At 42.8% G+C, this 22828-nt stretch overlaps 1 protein-coding gene across 4 annotated transcripts in view; it reads right to left on the bottom strand.

Annotated features, from left to right (window-relative positions):
• Positions 1-20747, bottom strand: part of cetp (cholesteryl ester transfer protein, plasma) — a 42709-nt gene extending 21962 nt beyond the window's left edge. For 2 of the 4 annotated variants that reach the window (XR_009446756.1, XM_048546912.2), the window contains exons 1-7: positions 20446-20747; positions 19279-19393; positions 13619-13754; positions 11037-11110; positions 10559-10629; positions 9195-9282; positions 414-483 (exon numbers count right to left, since the gene is read on the bottom strand). Coding sequence is in view for 3 of the 4 variants with exons in the window: in XM_048546912.2 (XP_048402869.1) it covers positions 414-483; positions 9195-9282; positions 10559-10629; positions 11037-11110; positions 13619-13754; positions 19279-19393; positions 20446-20584 (693 nt within the window). In the remaining variant the exon portion in view is untranslated. Of the gene's footprint in view, positions 1-413; positions 484-9194; positions 9283-10558; positions 10630-11036; positions 11111-13618; positions 13755-19278; positions 19394-20445 lie in introns of those variants that run through there. The other 2 variants (XM_048546913.2, XM_048546914.2) reach the window with 2 other exon arrangements.
• Between the last annotated feature and the right edge of the window lie 2081 nt (positions 20748-22828).

Raw genomic sequence — 22828 nt, 5'->3', positions numbered from 1 at the left:
CTGGTATCTACGGGCAGGGAGTGTCACCTTCCATCAGGCCCACCATCTACAGGGATACAGCGTAACCCTCCAGCAGGCCCAGTATCTACAGGCAGGGTGTGTCACCTTCCAACAGGCCCGGTATCTACAGGCAGGGAGTGCCACCTTCCATCAGGCCTGGTGTCTACAGGCAGGGAGCATCACCTTCCATCAGGCCTGGTGTCTACAGGCAGGGACTGTCACCTTCAACCTAATATGGAGGGTGGCTAATCCATCAGAAAGGGAGGCCAAACGCATTTGGTACTCCATATGCTTTTATTTAAAAATCTTGGCACATATAAACACATCATCTCACTCATTAACTGGAAAATTCTTGAACAACAGTGGAAAGGAATATCTATATTTTGTCTGAAATGAAATAGGACCACATTTACCTGTCCTTTAACAATATGTCTCAAAGTGAAAGAGACAAAATCTGTGAAGAGTTTTTGGATCCAGTTGGCCCTGGTTAGACAGCAAGATGAATATCATGTGAAAACAATCTAATTACTTAATCACTTGTAAATTATGATGTTGCAAAATTAACCAGTGATTGTGTTTAGCAAAATGAAGAAACAAGACAAGTAGATCAAAACAATAACATTTTAAGAGTCATTTATGGGATTTGGGCATCATTGACATTTACTGTCTAGCCCTTGAAAAGACGGTATCCTTTCATTTTTCTGTATTTTTGATTGTGGTTGAAAAGGGGAAAACCACTGTTTTAACAACCACTTTTTAAAAGCAAGCAACCTGACACAAATTGTAAGGGCTGTTTATACAGCTGCTTGTTCAATTGAAGGTGAGCTGGAACTAAAGGGTGTCTAAGAATGGACATTTGGTGAGCAACAAGTGGCTGCTTACGGTCTATGAACTCGTGACCAGTTACTGATGACAAATGCTTTCTTTCTGTCTGTGTATATACAACGTGCATTTTATAAACAAAACCAATCCATCTTTAAAATAGTCAAAGATCCTTATAACGTGGGTCTCAGAAGTCACATGACTACCCTTTTGGATTCAGTGGATACTGTGACTAGACTGTATTTACTGTAAGAAGAAATTGTAAGAGACTTTAAAATGAACATTTTGAATGTTTAAAAAGAAAACTCTGTGACAATGGCTTCCCTGCATCTGTGTCCTAGGCCTAGCTGACCCAGTGCGTAAAATGGAAGTATGATTTGCCAGTTTTGGGATAATACTGGGTTGAGCGACCATTTTGTATAGAAACCCCAAACTTTATCACTTTTTACTTCAATCATTAATACTGAAACTTATATAATAAACTAACCATTTTTTGTTTAAAGCACAAAGCTGTGCTACTGATTAGTTTTACATTGAAACACAAAAGAAAACAAGAAGGTAGCTTCAAATGAATTACATAAATCTGTAGTTCATGGAACAAGCAGAGGCCATAGGTATAGTTGTGTCATCAGGATTGCCTGTAAGCTCCAAGTCACACCCAATCCAATTGAAACCACATCACTATTTCTTCACTTCTAAAAAGCTTTGTTCATGGAATATGGATGTCCCCAGTCAGGCTAGCAATTATTGTCCAGAAGGCAGGTAAAAGTTAACTATATTGCTGACAGTCTCGAATCTTGTAAGTTAGACGAGGTACAGATGGCGGATTTCCTTCAATCGTAAACCAGGTGGCTTTTTACAACAGTGGTTACACTGTTGTCATTAGAATAGTTTTTGTTTTCAAAATTCCAAATTTTTGCTGAATTCAAATTCCACCATCTGCCACCATGTCCCAGAATATTAATCTGAGGTTCTGGATTTCTAATCTACATCTACAAACGATCTACAAACAGAAACAAAACCAGAGGTTGCTGGAAAAGATCAGCAGGTCTGGCAGCGTCTGCGAAGAAAAAAATGAGAAGGGGTTCTGAGGAAGGGTCACCAGGCTGCCAGACCGGCTGAGCTTTTCCAGCAACTTCTGATTTTGTTCCTGATTCACAGCATCTGCAGTTCTTTGGACATTACCACAATGCCACTCTCCCTCACCACAAAACTGTGAGTGCGTCCATGCCAAAGAGGACACAGCACTCAAAGAAGATGCCTTTCTATCACATTCTCAAGAAAAATGAATCATTAATAATCACTTTTTGCAGGTAGCTGTGGGAGTCGGTGGGCTTGAAATGGACGTCAGTTTCAAGCTGGTTGCCTGAGATGGAGACTGAGAGGTCCAGGAAGGTGAGGGATGTGCTGGAGATGGCCCAGGTGAACTGAAGTTTGGGGCGGAAGGTGTTGGTGAACTGGATGAACTGTTCAAGCTCCTCTGGGGAGCAAGAGGCGGCGCCGATACAGTCATCAATGTAACGGAGGAAGAGGTGGGGTTTGGGGCCTGTGTAGGTGCGGAAGAGGGACTGTTCCACGTACCCTACAAAGAAGCAGGCATAGCTGGGGCCCATGCGGGTGCACATGGCCATCCCTTAGTCTGTAGGAAGTGGGAGGAATCGAAAGAGAAGTTGTTGAGGGTGAGGACGAGTTCGGCTAGGTGGATGAGGCCTCCTCCCACCCACCCTCCTGCAAAAATTCCATCCCCTATTCCCAATTCCTCCGCCTCCGCCGCATCTGCTCCCACGATGAGGCATTCCACTCCCGCACATCCCAGATGTCCAAGTTCTTCAAGGACCGCAACTTTCCCCCCACAGTGGTCGAGAACGCCCTTGACCGCGTCTCCCCCATTTCCTGCAACACATCCCTCACACCCCGCCCCCGCCACAACCGCCCAAAGAGGATCCCCCTCGTTCTCACACACTATCCCACCAACCTCCAGATACAACGCATCATCCTCTGACACTTCCGCCATCTACAATCCGACCCCACCACCCAAGACATTTTTCCATCCCCACCCCTGTCTGCTTTCCGGAGAGACCACTCTCTCCGTGACTCCCTTGTTCACTCCATACTGCCCTCCAACCCCACCACACCCGGCACCTTCTCCTGCAACCGCAGGAAATGCTACACTTGCCCCCACACCTCCTCCCTCACCCCTATCCCAACCCCAAGATGACTTTCCACATTAAGCAGAGGTTCACCTGCACATCTGACAATGTGGTATGCTGCATCCACTGTACCCGGTGTGGCTTCCTCTACATTGGGGAAACCAAGCGGAGGCTTGGGGACCGCTTTGCAGAACACCTCCGCTCGGTTCGCAATAAACAACTGCACCTCCCAGTCGCAAACTATTTCCACTCCCCCTCCCATTCTTTAGATGACATGTCCATCATGGGCCTCCTGCAGTGCCACAATGATGCCACCCGAAGGTTGCAGGAACAGCAACTCATATTTCGCTTGGGAACCCTGCAGCCCAATGGTATCAATGTGGACTTCACCAGCTTCAAAATCTCCCCTTCCCCCACCGCATCCCAAAACCAGCCCAGTTCGTCCCCTCCCCCCCACTGCACCGCACAACCAGCCCAGCTCTTCACCTCCACCCACTGCATCCCAAAACCAGTCCAACCTGTCTCTGCCTCCCTAACCTGTTCTTCCTCTCACCCATCCCTTCCTCCCACCCCAAGCCGCACCTCCATCTCCTACCTACTAACCTCATCCCACTTCCTTGACCTGTCCGTCTTCCCTGGACTGACCTACCCCCTCCCTACCTCCCCACCTATACTCTCCTCTCCACCTATCTTCTTTACTCTCCATCTTCGGTCCGCCTCCCCCTCTCTCCCTATTTATTCCAGTTCCCTCTCCCCATCCCCCTCTCTGATGAAGGGTCTAGGCCCGAAACGTCAGCTTTTGTGCTCCTGAGATGCTGCTGGGCCTGCTGTGTTCATCCAGCCTCACGTTTCGTCATTTTGTAAAGGTGACTGGTCATCCAGCTCTAAGTAACATGATGAAAACAAATCGCTAAATATGACTTTTATGAAATGAACCATTTCATAGTTTCATCGGTGCTACTGACTGGTTTCTTCGTAAATCAAATATTTTTACATTTGACAAATATTTAAAATGCAGAAATTTCTTTTTTTCAAGAGATCTTCAGACTTTCTGGAAGTTTTTTTATATTTAAGGCTTGTTTTCTGGCTTTCAGAAACTCCTGTTCATCCTCATTCCTTATTAAATGCTACAGTTAAGTAGTAAAATTACCCTGTTTTGTGCTGAGCTTTCTTTGGGGAGTTCTTTCATGAGATGATTAAGATAAAATAAATATCAAACAGTATATATGTTTAACCTTTTAACTTGGAGTTTATAAAATGTTTTGTTGATTTAATATACATTAATCTTGCTTGTTCTGTTTCCAAAATGAACAATTGAACTATTTGGTAAGGTACTGGGAGTGAGTGTGATATCTGCAAATTTGTTTTAAAAATTAATTGCAAGAAGGTTGCACTTTCTTTAGATTTGGTTCACCAACTTCAAGTTTCTTTTTCCTCAAGCCTTCTTTTTAAAAATGTGATTGCTGACAAACATGCCAGGATGCTGACTTCCAAAGAATCACCCATACAACAAGTGGAACAAACAACAAATAGATAGTATAATTCACATGTACTTTATATTGCAATGGAGATGTTTTCAAGCTGTTTTTCTGAAGGCAATTTCTTGTACACTTATCCTTGCTTCAATGAAGCATTGACTGGGACTCCTTAGCACAGAAGCATCCTACTTACGTTAAAGACACATATTACTTAACAGATGTGATGAACTCTCTAAACACACCTGCAGGGCCATCCTTTTACAGTGGACATTGAATATCTGTACACAAATGTCGAAACAGGCAGAGGTTTCTCTACGCTCAAAATCACTGAAAGAGGACATCTAAAAAAATCATGTTTGCGTCAGCTCTTTGCAAGAAAGTTATCGAATTAGTCCTCACTCCCACCTTCTCTATCCCCATGGTTCTGCAAGAAGCTTTCCTTTCCAATATTGATCAAATTCTTCAAACTATAATCATTATTGATTGATTTAAGTCAACTCCCCTTACAACCTGAGCGTGAAGTGAAGTTTTACAGTCAATTCAGGTAAATGCAAAAACAAAAGAACAAATAAGAAAAGCTTGGGCTATAATTTGCCTCCAGCAGCAACCAATACCACTATCACTGATTCATCAGGAAGCCCTAACACCTTAAGATTGTCGATAATTTGAATCACTCACTACCGCCTTGCATTTGGTGTAGAACACTTACCAAACTATTTGTGAATGAGGCTACATTTCTGCTCCATCTTGCACTAAATGGCAAAAACCTATGGCCCTCTTGAAGAAATGACTGCAGACTAAGATGGTGACATGTTTAAAGACATTGACAGCCACACAGTGGAGGCCTTACCACATCTACTGCTTCTAGGCTGCTTCTACAGTGGCACAGTGGCTCAGTGGTTAGCCATGCAGCCTCATAGCACCAGGGCACTGGGTTCAATTCCACCCTTGAGCAACTGTCTGTGTGGGGTCTGCACCTTCTCCCTGTTTCCGTGTAGGCTCCCTCTAGGGTGCTCTAGTTTCCTCCCACAGTCCACAGATGTGCAGGTTAGGTAGGTTGGCCGTGGGGAATCCAGGGTTACAGTGTTAGGCTAGGTCTGGGTGGGATGCACATTGGAGGGTCAGTGCAGACTCAATGGGCTCACTGGCCCACTTCTACACTGCAGAGATTCTATGATTCCTTCCCCTGCTGACATTCCCATGGTTATCCCCTGAGATAGAGCAAGGTCCTGACTCCAACTCAATCAATTCTCCTTAGAATTAAAGAATTGTTACAGGCAGGAACAGACCATTCAGCCCATTGTCAGCTCTCCAGACGAGCATCTCACTTAATGCCATTCTTTGCACTTCTGCAACCATCAGTGTAAGTCTCACTCCCTAATCCTTCATGGTGTTCTTTTTCAAATAATAATTTCATCACTTTTGAATGGTTTAATTGAACATGCCTTCATCCTACTCTTAGGCAGGGTGTTCCTAACCACTCAAGATACTTCCTCAAATTACTTTCATTAATTATTTTAAATTTGTGGTCTCTCGATCCTTTCATGAGTGGCAAAAGTTTCTCCTCATTTACTCTGTCCAGACCTCTCATGATTTTGAACAGGTCAAATCTGAGGAATCAATTCTCCTCTCAGCCTTTTCGTGTCTAAAGAAAACCATGCCACAATCCAGCCTAAGTTCATAAATAATACTCTTTATCATTGGAGCTGTATGTGGAAATCTCTTCTGCTCTCTCTCCAACAGACACAATACTCCAGCTGAGGGCAAACTAGTGTGTTATACAAGTTCAACATAACCCCCTTGCTCTTGCACACCCTGCCCCTATCAATAAAGCTTGGGATATCGTGTACTTTTCTCTCAAATTGTCCTCCCGTCTTTAATGATTTTTGCGTTTATATACCCAGGTCCCTCTGCTCTTGCACCCCCTTCAGATTTGAAACTTTATTTTATATTGTCTCCTGTGCTCTTCCTATCAAAATTAATTACTTTGCATTTCGCCCAATTGAAATTCATCTGCCATTTATCTACTCACTCCATCAACATTTCTATGTCCTTTTGAAGTTCTAAACTATCTTCTTCACAGTTTACAATATTTTCAAAATATTATCCATCTTGAAATTGTGCCCTGTACCCAAAAGGCTAGATCTTTTCTATATATCAGTTCTAACTCTGACCCCCAGGAAACGCCACTAAAAACCTTGTGTAAGCCCAAAATAAACCATTATTTTCTGTTTCATATCATTCAGCCAATTCTGTGCCCATGTTGCTTTGTACTCACACAGAAGCAGGATTCGAATATTTCATCAATTTTCCAGTAATCATCATTGCTCCATTAAACTTAAAGCTTTACGATGCAAGAAAAGCATTAATATCTTGGACACCACAGTATATAAATTGGTGCGAGGAAACAGAATTCAGTTAAAAATAAGTGCATTAGAAAAAACCCACCAACTTCTACATTCAAAAAAGTCATCGGCCAGAGCACACTGTATGCAGATTGGTGAGGCTATAGCTAAAACATTGTAAATTTGTCTCAGACACAGCATCTGCACCTCCAGTAAATGACTGTATGTAAGACATTTTAAGATATGATTCAACATAAATGTCTTTCTTTCTGAAATAAAACTGTCCAACATGAATTCATACAATTGACAGTGTTCATACAATAGCATCCAATGTACTTTCTTCCCCCATTTTGTACCTCCTGAACACTGCAGCAAAAATCTAGAGACTCCGCATACACTTACAAGGCAATCATCACTTCAGTTTAAATCTTCCCATTTAGGTAAGCATTCTTTTCTTGAAAAGTTGAAAAGTATTTTCTCCCCTTCACAGCTCCTCTCTCTGTTTTCAGAGTTCTTCCATTGTTTGTGGACCCTATTCCCCTTTCAAAGGCTGTCAATCCTCTTCATTTCCATTTTTTCAGCTCCTCTCTCATCTTTCCAGCCCCTCATCCTCCCTGTCGTGCTCTTCTCTTCCGCCCTGCTGTGTTGCAGCCTGACAACCAGCCGCCAGGCCTTCGGCCCTGCTCCCTGGGCCCTGTCCTCCCTCCCCACCCTTGTTGGCCTTGCTCACCAGAATTACTGCAGGCACAGCGGCCTCATGACAGGTGGGATTTCACTATTCCAACCTGAACATGTGGCTAGTTTTGCTCTTGAGCTTGGTCTGCTTCAGCTGAAGTGACTTTTTAAATGAGCATTAAATGAGCTGCTTAAATTCCCTGATATTTTACACCAATGTAGCCAACTATGCCTGGACTGCATTGATACAATGAATGGAAACAAGTGAATATTTCTTCAATGATTACAAAATGTACCTCGATACTATGATTCACTCTCAAAGGCAAAATGATTCCCTGCCATTTGTGAATACATACAGGATCTTTACCGAGTATTAAAACAATGGTATTCCACACAAATATGTTTGACAACTGCTTTAAATTGAAAACAGAATCTCTTTAATGCAACAGCCGGTTTTAAAATTGACCATAGAACAAGTGGTACTTTAAGGTTCGGGGCAAGGACACTTCATGTATACCTGTGAACACTCTGTCGAACCGTGAGATCTTTGGGGATCTTTTTATTAGCGGGAAAGGAAACCCTCAGGATCAGGTGGAATAGTAGTTTTATATCTCGTCCATCAAGAGATTTTTTGAAAAAAGACTGTATGTAAAAACAGCTCTGCACCTGTGCATTGCAAAAGACTATGGTTAGGTTAAAATTGACCCCATTACAACTGTCTATGGAGCATAGCCAGACCTATTACTCAGAACTGACTGTGAGAAAACAAAATGTTTTAACGAAGGGTGCTATCCCACCACCTACAGAGCAAGCGAAAAGGATCTGTACCACCATAGCATCTAGTTACAACTCCTGTCATTTCACATGCACTGAGATACAGTGACAAGTATCGTTTTGCATGTTAATCAATCAATTCATATCTTACACAAGTACATCAGAATAATAGAAGGGTCTAGGCCCGAAACGTCAGCCTTCCTGCTCCTCTGATGCTACTTGGCCTGCTGTGTTCATCCAGCTCTACACCTTGTTATCTCAGAATAATAGGACAGGTTTTCAATATAACGAGTAGTTGTGGTACTTCTCTAGCTATAAGCCAAGGGTTGGAGGGTTTGAGGGAGAGCCTGAAAAGGGTGGGGCTATTCTCCCTAGAGTACAGTCTGACGGGTGATATTATAAAGTTTTATAAAATTATGAGGGGCGTAGATACGGTAAATAGCCAAGGTCTTTTTCCTCAAGATAGAGAAGTCCAAAACTAGAGGGCATAGTTTTAAGGTGGGAGGGGAAAGATTTAAAAGGGACCTAAGGGACAACTTTTTCATGCAGAAGGTTGTGCATATATGGAAAGAACTGCCAGCGAAAGTGATGGAGGCTGGTACAATTAGAACATTTAAAGGGGATCTGGATGTGTCTATGAACTGGGAGGGTTTAGAGAGATATGGGCCAAATGCTGGCAAATGGGACTAGATTAATTTAGGATATCTGGTCAGCAAGGATGAGTTGGGCCAAAGGGTCTGTTTCTGTGCTGTACATCTCTATGACTCTATAACTGAAAAGGGTGACACACTTAGAATAAAAGCCCCCTTCAATAGGGTATTGTAAGCATAACAGATGCTAAGGGTGACGCTTGCAAGACAATTCTCGGGATCCTTCATGGATTCTACGCTATTTTGTGAGATTATTGAACAATGCCAGGTCTTTCCATTGGCACAGAGGCTTTGACTTACTCTTTGTGCCTCTGTAGTTTCAGTGCTAACTTGTCGAAGTTCAGCAGACAATCGGAGATGGTTACAGCAATTCGCCCATTGTTACAGGCTGTAAGAAAACAAAAGTTCATGTACAGTATCGTGTCAGGAATTATACAGGATCCAGCTGCATTTTATTGTCTGTAAGTTAAGACTGAGAGCTTTTGACAAGGCATCCAAAATATAACATCCCATAGGTTTTTTTTCCATATTCATGGTAAAGTTACAGACAACTGCTGAATCACATAGTCAGACAAAGGTATCTCGAGGTTATTCACAATATAATGTTTACATACAAATAATGGATCAACCTTTGTTAATTGTGTGCCTCGTGATCAGCCACAGTATCACAATTATCAAGAATGAACCATATCCAGGAGAGACAAAACAGGCACACGTTCTGTCTGGAGCAGCACAACTCCTACCCATCCTTATTAGAGATAAACTAATTGCAGACTCACTATGACCTCTGAATATTTCTGCTCTCAAGGTGAAAAGGGCAGTCACTGCTATCCTCGGTTCACTTTGTTTACAACGAATACTTTTTTTTTAACACTTGCTAACAGCTTTTTTTTCAATCAGCCATCGTCATAAAGCTCCACTATTTCAAACCTTACCTAAGCTGAGACCTGTTGACATTCACCATTCTGGACACCCTCTCACCACCTCTCTGAGACTTGCATACTCTTCTCTCAACTGGTACACAAGCTTTGTTACTACGCTTCTACATTACAGCCCTCACCCTATTTTCTCCGCTAATAACAGCACCAAAGGTTCAGCCTTTGGTCTCAAATTCCTCATCTTCCTTTGTTTTATTTTCTCTCTCCCAACCATGAAAAACTTCCTCAGAGCCTTCTCTTCTAATATATCAATCGTACATTCAAAATTCCCCTTCTACAGTCCCAACCCAACAATCATTTCTCCAGCAACCTCCACCCTTACAATGCATTCTTCATTGTGTTTGCTTGGCTCCACAACACCTCTTGCTCTCCAATACTTTAGACCTAGTGATGGGTCGGCCAGGCTCTGTCCATCACAAAGCTCATGGTAATTCTATCACTGTACCGAACCCTGGCCTAATCTCTGACTCACAATGGTGCGTGTGTATTTAAAAGGCTGAGGATTTATGGAGACCGGGAGATTAAGGATGTGTGAAGATGAATTTGAAAAGCAATTTCCCTGTAAAAAAGAGCTAAGTTGGACTAATACATTGATGTAGAAAACAAGGTTTAGACAGGAGGCGAAACTCACATCAACATTAGAAAGAACTGGTAGAGTATTTTCAACGAATGACATAACAGCATGAATGTAAGATGTGATTTTATAGAACATAACATCACACTCACCTAAACTTAGAGCAAGATTAACATCTGTCTGTGACTGAATTTCAAAATCGAGTGAATGATTTAAATGTAACCTAAGAAAAAATATTGAAAAATCCTGAGACATATTAAATCACAGTCCAAGACATTCAGACAGCCAGCTCTCTGATGGATGTAATCCCACTGCGTAAACCTTGCTACAAAATTACCCCAAAGGATAACATTAGCATTTAGCTACCCATCAGGACACAGCAAACTCAATTTCATCAACATTTCTTCAAGAGTATACAAATTATGCAAATTAATTTCACCAGTATCCCGAACCTAAGAGCCTTAAAAGTCATGCTTTGTATTGGTTATCTGATCATTTTACATTTCAATCTGCAGACGTCAATAAAGACAAGCACAATGCAACTAAGACTAACTAATTAAAAAGTAGTAATTAAAGTAATTAAGAAGTAAAAAGTACTTACTAACAACTAACTGATTAAAAAGTACTTACACTGAATGCTTAAAGGCGGAGGGGTAGAATTTGGTTTCAGGCTGTTTCTGGGGTCCATATGGCCATTTCACAATCTTTGCCAAAACAGGGACAGAAAGCAGGCATGATGGAAGTAAATGACACAATATCTAAAGCCCCATAGGTAATGGTTCTGGCAAGTGAATGAACGCTTGTGTAAGTGGATGCGGGCCATCTGTTGCTAATTACCTCACCACTGCGTGTGTCTGTTTTACACCAGAAAAGCAGACATGGCCAAGCATTGTCATTTATTAAATGTTTACCATATAATTTTACTTTTAAAAAGGAGGAATAGCAGCTGTTTTAACAAGCTCTGTGTTCATGAGTTTTCATCTAGTTGCACCTTAGGATCATCACTGAGTTGTTGATGCTGAGCCCGTCAGATGTGAGAAACTGGGGTTAATGATAAGGTTTACCTCTTTAATTATGCAGCAGTGCAATGTCTTTGGTGAACTCTCCATGCCAGAGTCTTCAATAATACCAACAGGCTAAATAACACGCATTCTAAACTTGGATTTACATTGGCCAGAATTCAGTATGAATGCTTGACCTTTATGAGGGAAGGACAATCCAATTGCTCTCTCAAACAATTACTTAATAGTTTATAGTCTTTATTATCTTAAAAGATTACTGCTACCAGCCAATCAGGACTAACTTGACAGCTGCTATTGACCCAATTTAACCCTTTCCTAAAAGTTGATACTTAAACATCTCATCACCTACCTGTTCACGCATCACTGAATCCACAAGATTATTCACTACACTGCACACTCGATACTGAGTAATATGACAGAATGCCAGGTTGAAACATGTGATTTCTACAGTCCATTTAATAGGCAGCTCTTCTCTTTATGTTGATTCAATTTCATTTTACAAAGATGTCTATCTATTTGAAGGAAGTCATCCTTAAAGCGCTAGACTAGACCTTGACAACTTTATTTCCCAGAGCGCCGTACACACAAAATCAGAACATAGAGCTGAATTTAACGTGTGGAACATTGGCTCCTACCACAGGCCAGCAAGGGGCAATTCTGCAGCAACCATTCTCAAAAACTCCAAACCGACTCATTGGTCATTAGTTAACTGCTTAGCTTCAGAGCTTCTATCCCTTTAAGGGCAGCAATCCAGCTGTGTGGAAACATTCCATTTCAGCAGTTCCAGCACGGCTGCTGGTCTCTGCTGGGATTGCAGCCAGTTCCAAAGATGGAGGGCAGCCCTAGATCTAAGACAGGTGCACAGGGCTCACAGGACCAGTGAGGCAACACAGAGTGTGAAGGGTTTTTATGGAGGATTCAGGGGGTGGGGGGTTGAGGCAAAGGAGTCAACAGAGCAGAAGTAGACCATTCAGCCGATCATGTCTGTTCCGTCACTCAATGAGATCACGGTTGATTCGCTTATCCTCAACTCCACTTCCTGCCTTTTCCCTATAACTCTTGATTAAAAAGCTGTCAATACATCTCTGAATGCTGGATTGTTCATCTGAATGATCCAACCTCAACTGCCCTCTGCAGTAAAGAATTCCACTGATTCATTACCCTGTCAAAGATGAGATTCCTCCCCATCTCTCCCTTAAATGTTTAACCCCTTACTCTGAGATAATGCCCTCTGGTCCTAGATTCTCTCACAAGGGAAATTAACCTCCTCACATCTACCCTGTCTAGTCCCCTAAGAATCTTGTACCCTTGTATAAGGCTGACTCTCGTTCTTCTAAATTCCAAAGAGTACAGACTGAAACTTTTCAATCTCTCCTCATAAGACGGCCACTTGGGGTGGGGTCTCTGTGGATCACAGGTTGTCTGTTGTGGTCATTGATTGGTTACCTAAGGGGCTCAGTTGGCCTCCAGGCAGAAAGCCCATTGACTTTCCGCAGCTTTGTCTTTATTAGAGGGAGTCAGGAAGGTGACAAGGACCGTATTCGCTCACTTCTAAAGGCTTCAATAAATCCTGCCCCCAGTTCATACTAACAGGCATCATCACATCACAGGTCACCATTACAGAAATAATAAACAGTGCCTCCACCTCTCCAGCAAGAATTTTCACCCAGGCATTGAGGAGCCTGTGCAAACCTCTGCCACAGAAAATGGTTGAGGCCAAAGCTTTGAATGTTTTCATGATGGAGTTAGATATACCTCTTGGGGAAAAAAACTCTGAAGGTACAGGGAGAAAGTGTGAACAGGACACTCTGAGTTGGATGATCAGCCATGATCATATTGATTGGCAGAGCAGACTTGGAGGGCCAAAAGGCCTACTCCTGCTCCTACTTCCTATGCAGTTTTCTAACATTTCCTTAATCCATTACCATGGCCTTGAGCACTCGACTAATGGCAGAGACGTTTTCCCACCCTCTCTCATCTTGTTATATAAGTAGTGGATAAGTACTAAGTAAGTAACTCAGTGGCTCACTTCTGTACCTCGTCATTGGGTAATGGAATGGTAGGATGGGCCAGGCAGAGAGGAAAAGGTATAGAATCAACAAATTACTGTTGCAGAAAGCCATATATTTTTATTTATTTTTGTCTCACTATAACTCCAAACACAGAAATTGCTCAGTAAAAATGGAATACTTGCAGCCAGCTGGAGTATGTGTAGTCCATTGTTCCCTTGAAAGCAGCAGCCACATTTTGGATAGCGATCAGGATTCCTTTCTCATTACTGAGGTCAACGTCACTCTTTTCAACAGACATGTTGTTTATCTGCAAACTCAGAAAACACATACAGAAGCATGATTTGGTAAACAAATATAGTTTAACTGACAACATCATATGCAAGTTTCAGTGTCCTTTTTATGGAACATTTAGAACTTTATGCCATGTTACACTGGGGCAAGACATGTGTTTGATTCAGAGGACATGCAATAGCCACTGATGTTCAGTCCAAAACAGTTACAGGTTGGCGCAGATGAAAGAGTTGGAAAGAACTGACAGCAACAAATGCCAAAGATTGCAGCAGGTCAGGCAGCATCCATGGAGTGACGGCAAGCTGACATTCTGAGTCTAGATGACTCTTCATCAGAGCTGATGTGAAGTGTGGAGGCAGCAACATTTAAGCAACAGTGGAGGGGTGGGGCAGTGGGGTGGAGTGTAGAGTGCAGGGGGAGAAGGGATGTTGACAGCTCAGTGTAAGTGATCAGATAGTGAGGATGGCAGAACTATGGTGTGTCTAACCGCCCGGAACAAAAACAGAAGTTGCTGGAAGAGTTCAGCAGGTCTGGCAACATCTGTGAAGAACAACCACAGTTAACGTTTCGGGTCCAGTGACCCTTCCTCAGAACTGGACCCTTCCTTGAACTGGCTGACTAGAAAGAACAGGCAGTGCCACTGAGCTGCAGGTTAGGAGAGAGAGGACAGGATGACTGAGAATGTAGCAAGTAAAGCTAAAAGAAAGGGGAAAAATGGGAGTTGGTTCACAATTTGAAGGTGTTGAACACAAAATGAAGTCCAGAAGGCTGTAAAATGCCTATTGTGAAGGTGAGAATTTGTTCCTCCAGTTTGTGCTGCGATTCACTGGAAACACTGCAGCATGCCGAGGAAAGACTCATGGGCACGTGAGCAGGACGCCGTGTTAAAATCACCAGCTACACGAAGGTCAGGATCCTGCTTGCACATGGACCGGAGGTGTTCTGCAAAGCAGTCACCTAGTCTGCAGTTAGCAGAGTTGGCCACATCAGGTGCAGCAAATACAATACACAAGATTGGAAAAGGTACAGGTGAAATGCTGCTTCACCTGGAAAGACTGTTTAAGGAGCTGACGGGGCAGGTGTTGCATCTTCTGCGCTTGCATGGGGAGGTGAGGTGGTGTTAGTGGTCAATGAAGGGCCTCGGGTGTCCTGGAGGGGACGATCCCTGCAAAAGGCAGACAGGGTGACTGAGGGGAAGATGAGTTTGGTGCTGGTGTTCTGCTAGAGCTGTCTGAAATGGCTGAGAATGATACTTTGAATGCGTAGGCTGTGGGAGGAAAAGTGAAGACAAGGGGAACCTGATTACGCTGTTGTGAGTGATGGGGAGGGGCAAGGGTGGAAGCATGGGTGACTGGTCAGATGTGGTTGAGGGCCCTGCCAATAACAGTGGGTGTGAAACCACAGTTATGGAATAAGTAAACCATGTCAGCAGCTCTGCTTTGGAAGATGGCATCATCCGAACAGATGCGACGTAGGTGAAGGAACTAGGAGAATGGGATGGAGTCCTTGTAAGATGTGGGGTGTGGTGAACTGTTGTGAAGTTAGCAATGGGAGTCAGTAGTTTTGTAGTGGATGGCAGTGGAAGTTAATTCCCTGAAATGGAGACAGAAAAGCATGGGAAGGAAGTGTCAGAAATGAGCAATATGAAAGTTATAGAGGGGTGAAAATTGGAGGCCAAATGAACAAATTTTTCAAGGTGCAGGTGGGAGCATGAAGTGGCCCCAAAACAGTTTTCAATATCCAGAGAAAAGAAATGTGGGACTGAAATAAGGATTGTTGCACATACCCCATAAAGAGCCAGGCATAACTGGGAGCCATGAGGGTGCCCATAACCACTCCTTTGACCTGGCAGAAGTGAGATGAATTAAAGGAGAAATTATTCAGTGAGAGAACAAGATCAGCCAGGTGGAATAGAGTGGTGGTAGATGGGGATTGTTCAGACCAGTGGTCGAGGAAGAAGCCAAGAGCTCTCATGCAATTCTGGCGGCTATTGGAGGTACAGAGGGATTGAACGCCACAGTAAACAGGAGGCAGTTACGGCCAGGGAACTGGAAGTTGTCAATACAATGGCAGGCATCAGAGGAATCACGATGTAGGTGCAGGGTCTGGACAGGTGGAGAGAAGATGGAGTTAACTTAGGAGGAAATAAGTGGGAAGCAGGTAGAAGTGGGCTGTTCAGGGTTGGGAGACTATAAGGTTGGAGGTAGTGGGGTGGGGAAGATCTCCAGAGGTAATGAGGTTGGTGACAGACCTGGCAACAACGTCTTAATGTTCAGATGTGAGGTAATGGTCCAGGAGGAGGTAGGAAGAAGTGTCCGAGAGCTGGCATTCAGCCTCTACAAGGTAAAGATCAGTGTGCCATGAACAAATTTTTCAAGGTCCTGGGGGGAGCATGAAGTGACACTAAAACAGTTGTCAATATACCAGTGAATCACAGTGCAAACTAGAGGAACATCTTATCTTCAGACTAGGCTTTTTACAACCATCTGGACTTAATATTGAGTTCAACACCTTCAAATCTTGAACCACCTCCCATTTCTTCCCATTCTTTCAGCTTTACTTGCTAAATTCTCTGACACCATGTGCTCACTCCCCTCCCCCTACCCCAGTGGGACAGACTGTTCTTTCCAGCCTGGCAGTTACACACACCATTGTTCTGCCATTCTCACATTCTGATCATTTATTCCGAATTATCAATGTCCTTTCTCCCCAGCACTCCACTCTCTACACCCCACAACTATTGCATAAACGCTGCCCCCTCCACACTTCACATCAACTCTGATGAAGAGTCATATAGACTCAAAATGTTAGCTTGTTATCTCTCCATAGAAGCTGCCTGACCTACTACGATCGCCAGCATTTGTTGTTTTCAGTAAAGATTCCAGCATCTGCAGTAATTTGCTCCTATAAAGTGTTTAAAAAAAACTACAAAATTCAGCTCGGTCAACCTTGGTTTCGCAACACCCCAATATCTGTGACACCCTAATATCTGTACAAGCTGCGCTCCAGGACTTTAGCATGCAGACTAAGTTAACCCCTATATCTTCAATAATGGTGATATTGAAAAGAACTGTAACAAATTTAATGGTAAACTGTTACAGTTAAGTATAGAAGAAATAGATGATCATGATTGTTTTGTGGAAGTCCATATTGACTTTGGAGCTTGGAGCGTATACTTCATGTAAGTGTTTGCAGAAAACTGAAATATAACAGAGTAAAGTACACTTTCTAGGGTGAGTGCTGGAGGTCATGCCTGTACTGTAATGAGATGTTACTATGTTACAGTCAGCACTGAGTAATTAATGTAAGCTGTAACCGAACAGCAGTTAGAGGCTATTCCCTTTTTCTCCCTTTATATCCAGAAGTGTTTTCACATACAACTGAACATTTTTTCCTATCACCAAATCACCCATGGTACTTTACATCGATATTATCCATCACCACTAAATCACTCATATTTTGAATGAATAGATTTACATGCAAAGCCTTGCAAGAACAGCAAAGATGAGGGAAATGCCAGGGAGAGAGGGAAGGGATTAAATCAGAATGGAGTTGGAGGGGCTGATAAGGCCCTTCACTCCTGTGATGCCCAGCTTTCTCTAAAAGATCTAGAGGTTATTAAGTTTGGAGGTAATGGCATCTAAAAAGTTTCAAGCTAATGATTCCTGCAATTCCTGCTGTACCTCAAGGGCTCCTGTGGCACAGTCTCCCTCACTCTGAGGGAAGGATTTTGTGTCACAGTGGTAGTATCCCTAGCTCTGAGCCAAAAGGTCTGCGCTCAAGTCCCACCTGCCCCAAAGGTGTGTAATAACATCTCTGAACAGGCCGACTAAAAATATTTACCTGGCACACTGATCACATTCCAACTTTGCATTTGGCAGTAACAGAGGTGCTGTGCATTTATTGACTGATTTAAACAAGGGTGGTGTAAATAAAAGCAAGTAACCAGTTTGGACAAACCGATCTGCCCTCTCAGACTAATGATAGAAGACTCTAGGAGAATATATGAAGAGCAGTGGTGTTCGCCTATCTAACATTGGCCAATCCCAACTAAAATCAATTTAATCAGTTGTTTATCTCATTGCAATTAATGTAACTTTGTCTTACACAGACTGACTGCCATGTTTGACTACAAAATAACAATGCCTATACAGCCAAGGTAATTCATTGACAGAATGGGCTTAAAGGACCTTCATGAGGATATGAGTGTGCGAAAAAGAACTGCAAACTACACAGTGAAATATCTTGCATTGCATATCATTGTCTGTCTGCATATTTTTTGTTCTTGCATGGGATGTGTGTATCAATAGCAAGGTCTGTCACTGACCACTCTTGTGAAAGCAGAAGTGGACTGCCTTCTTGAGACACTGCAATCCACCTGCTTCGGTACACACATAGTGTTGTAAAGAAGGGAGTTCTGGGATTTTCACCCAGAGACAGTGGGTGATATAATTCCTAGTCAGAATGGAGTTTGTGCAGGAGGAAAACTTCCAGGTGGTGGTGCTGCTGTTCAGCTACTCCCCTTGATCTTCCAAGTGGTAGATGTTCCAGGTTTGGAAGATGGTATCAGACGAACCTGGGTGAACCACTTCAACACATCATGGAGGTGGTAGACACTGCTGGCACTCTATGAGGTGGTGAAGGATGGTGGGTAAGGTGCCAATCATTGGTTGACCCAATTAGGTTTCTAATCAGGATTGTCCGCAGGATGCTGAGGGTGGGGCATTCAGTGATGGCACTGCTGTTGAAAGCCAAAGATACATCTGGCATAAATATAAATTGCTACTTTGGCCTGAAATAAATGATTTCACTATGTAGCATCCACCCAGTTATTGCAGCAGTCAGGTTTGTTTAGTCGGCAAAGCTGCCTATATCCTTCTGGTACAAGGGGACCTTCACACTGGTAGATCCCATTCCAGTCACTTCACACTTTTGGTTTCAATCTTGAACCCAAGGAGAACAACACAAACTAAAGGTTGTTGGGAACTGCAGTGAGAGTGCAGAGAGAAACTCCTAACAGTAAGTGGTGAAATTACAAATCTGCAAGCAGTTGACATCTTTAAAAAGGAGATAAATTAATACATTTAAAGGAGGGTGATTGAAGGGTAGAAAGATATTAACAGCAATGCTTAATTTTTCCCACTCCATTCTTCCCTAGCCACCCTCAGGAGGGACTGATAAAACGTAAAGTTTCCACGTAAGGGAAAGGTCAGGAGATAATGTGATGGTAATCATTTATAGAATTTGTACATATTAGGATTAAAACAGAAAATGAAGACTCCACTCAGAACATCTGTGGAAAAAAAATAGACTAGGCAAAAACTAGTTGAAAGGAATATTTGCACTCTTGTGGTTTGTTTCTCTGAGAATAGCACTGTACTTCGAATCACTAATTTCAATGGCTCATGGCGGTCAGAGCTGCAGAATCTCATGCAGGATGGTTTGCTAACCGTTGTGAAACAATTCATCAAAATTTGCAATTACTAAAGTCAATTTACAGACAGCTGAATGCAGGCTGAGAGCTTAAAAGCAATTCAAAAAGCTTACTTTTTAAAACTGTATGAAACTGAGCCTAAAAGCAGAATGGATGCCTCCCCTTCTATGTTTGGGAATGATGCATGTCGAAACGTGGCCTGAATTACATCACTGGTTTCCTGGTTGACTGGAAAACACAGAGTTTGAAAGTTTTGTTAAATTATTTGGAATATTGTCCCGGTTGGAACACTCTGATCATAAAAATTGTGCCAATAAAAGCTCTGGAAAGGAAACACCAAGCAGCTTCATTGAAAAAAGCTTTGCCACAATGATTTATTCCAATCAGCTGGAGAATTGTGTGACATTCAGCAACATAAGGGAAACACATTTTAACAGCAAACTCTCAAACTAGAACTATTCCTAACACAGTATAAAACAGGCTTTAGCCAGGCAGCAACATTTACAATATAAACTTGTGCATCAAAAAAATTAAACAGTAATTCAACAGGAGGGGTGGTCTATTGCTATTATAGCCAGACTATAAATAAAGCGATCCAGATAATATTCTGGGGCGCTGGCTCTAAATCCTGCTATAGTAGATGGTGGAATCTGAATTCAATATGAACCCATTACTGGGCTGAGGGTTGGGGTTGGGGGGAACACCCATCTAGTTCACTAATATCCTCAGAGAAGGAAGTCTGCTGTCCTTCCCTTACTTGGACCACAAGTTACTGTAGACACTTAACAGCCCTCTGGCCAATTAGGGATGTGCAATAAATTCTTGCCTGGCCAGCAGTGACTGTGAATGAATTAAGACTGTCCCCTGTCTCTGGAAAGTTGGATACGTTTGGCACAGCAGCGGGTGACCTACTCCCGATCTCAAGACCCCATCTGTACATTGAAAAATAAATTTAGCTGGCAGTAAGTGGCTGCCAATCTTTAGTGAACATTCTGAAATAAGGAAATTCTTTCACTTTACACAAAGGCAGAGGTATGGAAAAATAGGCTGGAAGGGTTCTCGAAGTAAGTTGAATGCACTGCAGTGTCGCGGAGCTCAGCGGTAAATTTCCATGCACCACATTCTCAGGGATAACAAGCGCCTCAATTCATCTGCAAAGCTCTGGGGCTTCTTTCAACATGGTCCACGATAAACGTTCAGGTCGGGTCATTATCGGGCAAGGGGTGGTTGGAAGGCTGTCGCTTTGAAGCTCTCTTTGCTCCCGAAGGTTAGGAACTTACATACTAGCCCCGCTTCCTCGGTAAATCTGCAGATAATCCCCGTGTTGGGAACGGATGAAGGTGAGGATCCATGAACACAGGAAATTGAGACCGTAGCCAGGAATACAAACACTGGGGTGAGCTGTATCCACAGAAACATGTTTCCAGTTTACCGTGGCTCAGTGTTGCGGACCTTGATGTTAGCACTCTTAACGTATCTGACAGAATTGAATTCTCCTCGACATCGTCAGTCAGACTGCACTCCACTCCCAATGCGAGGACATGATGCATTTCCATACATATGCATGCAGAGCAAATATGCTCACTTGTTTTGTTTTACGTCACCTTTTGAGCTTTTTTCCAATAAACATTAACAGTCCACCATTCGAGTTAGTCCTTAAAGTAAACTGTGCCAGAGCCAAAATTAGGTAACTGGATTTCAAAACCAGATTGTCAGAGTTACATCCAACAAATCCCACGCTTTTTTGTTGAAATGAGTTTACTGGTGTTGACAGTGAGATAAATCCTTCTCACCAGCACTCTCATGCTCTCAAAGCTGATTCAAATGATTAGGAGCACTCCCCTTAATCGTCCTTGTTCTGAATGCAGCTTCAGCAGGTGAAAGGGAACCAATGTATTTTTCAACTCAACAGAGCCATGTTATAGTGTAACAGAAAACCAAGCAGCCACAATCAAGAACTAGGTCAGAGAGTCATTGACTTAGTTTCAGCTCCCAGGAAACCTCTCTCTTAAATGGGTTGTCATTGTGCCTTGGCAGATGATGGGTGGCTTACACTTCAGGTCGAAGAAGACCAAGGACTTCCTCAAATTATCCACACTGTGTCAAAACAATAGCTAGGAAGGCCAGTCATTTCTGGCAATACTTATCCGTTCTATTTCAGAGAGGGGAAAGGTTTCAGGTTCCTCACCCACACTGCCAAAATGAAAGGGATTGTAACCCTTTCCCATCAGGAGGGGGCGTGGAAGTAAGTCCTGCATACCTTCTCCACTGTGCCATAACATGTCACGACAAAATCTTGCATTTTTCAACAACAAGATCTATCTTAACATAGAAAGTCATAGAAAATAGGAGCTGGAGTAGACCATTCACCCCCTTTGATCCTGCTCCGCTACTCAATATGATCATGGCTGGTCATCCACAACAGTACTGTATTCCTCCTTTCTCCCCCATGCCGTTTGAACCCTAAGAATTCCGTCAAACTCCTTGACAACCATTCGATGTTTTAGCCTCAATTGTTTTTCCTGGCAGAGAATGTCATAGGCTCACCACTCTCTGGGTGAAGAGATTTCTCCGCATATGGCTTATCTCATTTCCTTAGACTGTGCCTGGAAATAAATATGATGAATGGAATCGACTGAAAGCCACGATATCCATGTGGAAAGGTAATTGGATTGGCTCATTCCCAACTTTTCTTTCCTAACAGCACTCTCGGGATTCCTACGCCCTAAGGACTGCAGCAGTCCAACAAGGTAGCACCTTCTTCCAATAATTAGGGATGGGCAATAAATGCTGGTCTGGCCTACGACGTCCACATCAGTGACAGAATAAAATAAATGTTTTCTGGATTCTGAAACAACACCCACAGCATATTGTCACCATGACAACATGTCTGACACTTTGTGCACCTGTAGTGCAAGGCAAGAGCCATTAAACATGCTTAATCAGTTTGCCTGGGAGATGTTACTCAAAAGTTGAGATTTAGCCAACTGCTGGCCAGGGTACCCAAGTGACGTCATTCTGCATCAGGTTTTAATCTAACCAGCGGGAACTTCAGATGAATTTAGCTTGCTATTGTGACCACCTGATTCCCCATTCTACCACTCCATTATTTGGACACAAACGGAAACTTATTTACAAAGACCAACTTTGGAAGCAATGCAAAAGAAAAGTTCGCTCAGTATTTAACTGCAGGGAAACAAGTTAACTATTCTTAAAATGGCGAACGATGTTTGAATGACAATTACAAAGTGTATCTGGAAACATTATTTTCCCTGAAACGTCCCCATTCTAGGTCACCTATTTGCCTTGGATGTTTAAATATTGTAGCCAGTGTCACAGCCACAGTTACTACATGTTTGGGAACTGATGCCAGTGCTTGTATGTAGTCATTTATTTTACATTCATGCTTTAAGATATCAAAATCACAAGCTCTCTAGTTTCAAATCCAATGTGCCTTGTTTGTGTGCATCTCCTGTGCAGCCATAACCTTGTATGCCTCACTTTGTCTAAGCAACTTGTGATCTGTATACCCTTGTTTGTTGTGATCTGCCTGCAATACTCGCAACACAAACTTTTCACTGTACTTAGGTACATGTGGCAGCAATAAATCAAATCAAAGCTCTGAAGACTTTTCATTGCTTTTGATTTTCTTAAGTTTGAAAG

Source organism: Stegostoma tigrinum, chromosome 16 (genome assembly GCF_030684315.1).
Source record: "Stegostoma tigrinum isolate sSteTig4 chromosome 16, sSteTig4.hap1, whole genome shotgun sequence".
Classification (NCBI taxonomy): domain Eukaryota; kingdom Metazoa; phylum Chordata; class Chondrichthyes; order Orectolobiformes; family Stegostomatidae; genus Stegostoma; species Stegostoma tigrinum.
The sequence above is the reverse complement of the archived record's forward strand: the minus strand, read 5'-3'. Positions and strand labels throughout refer to the sequence as shown.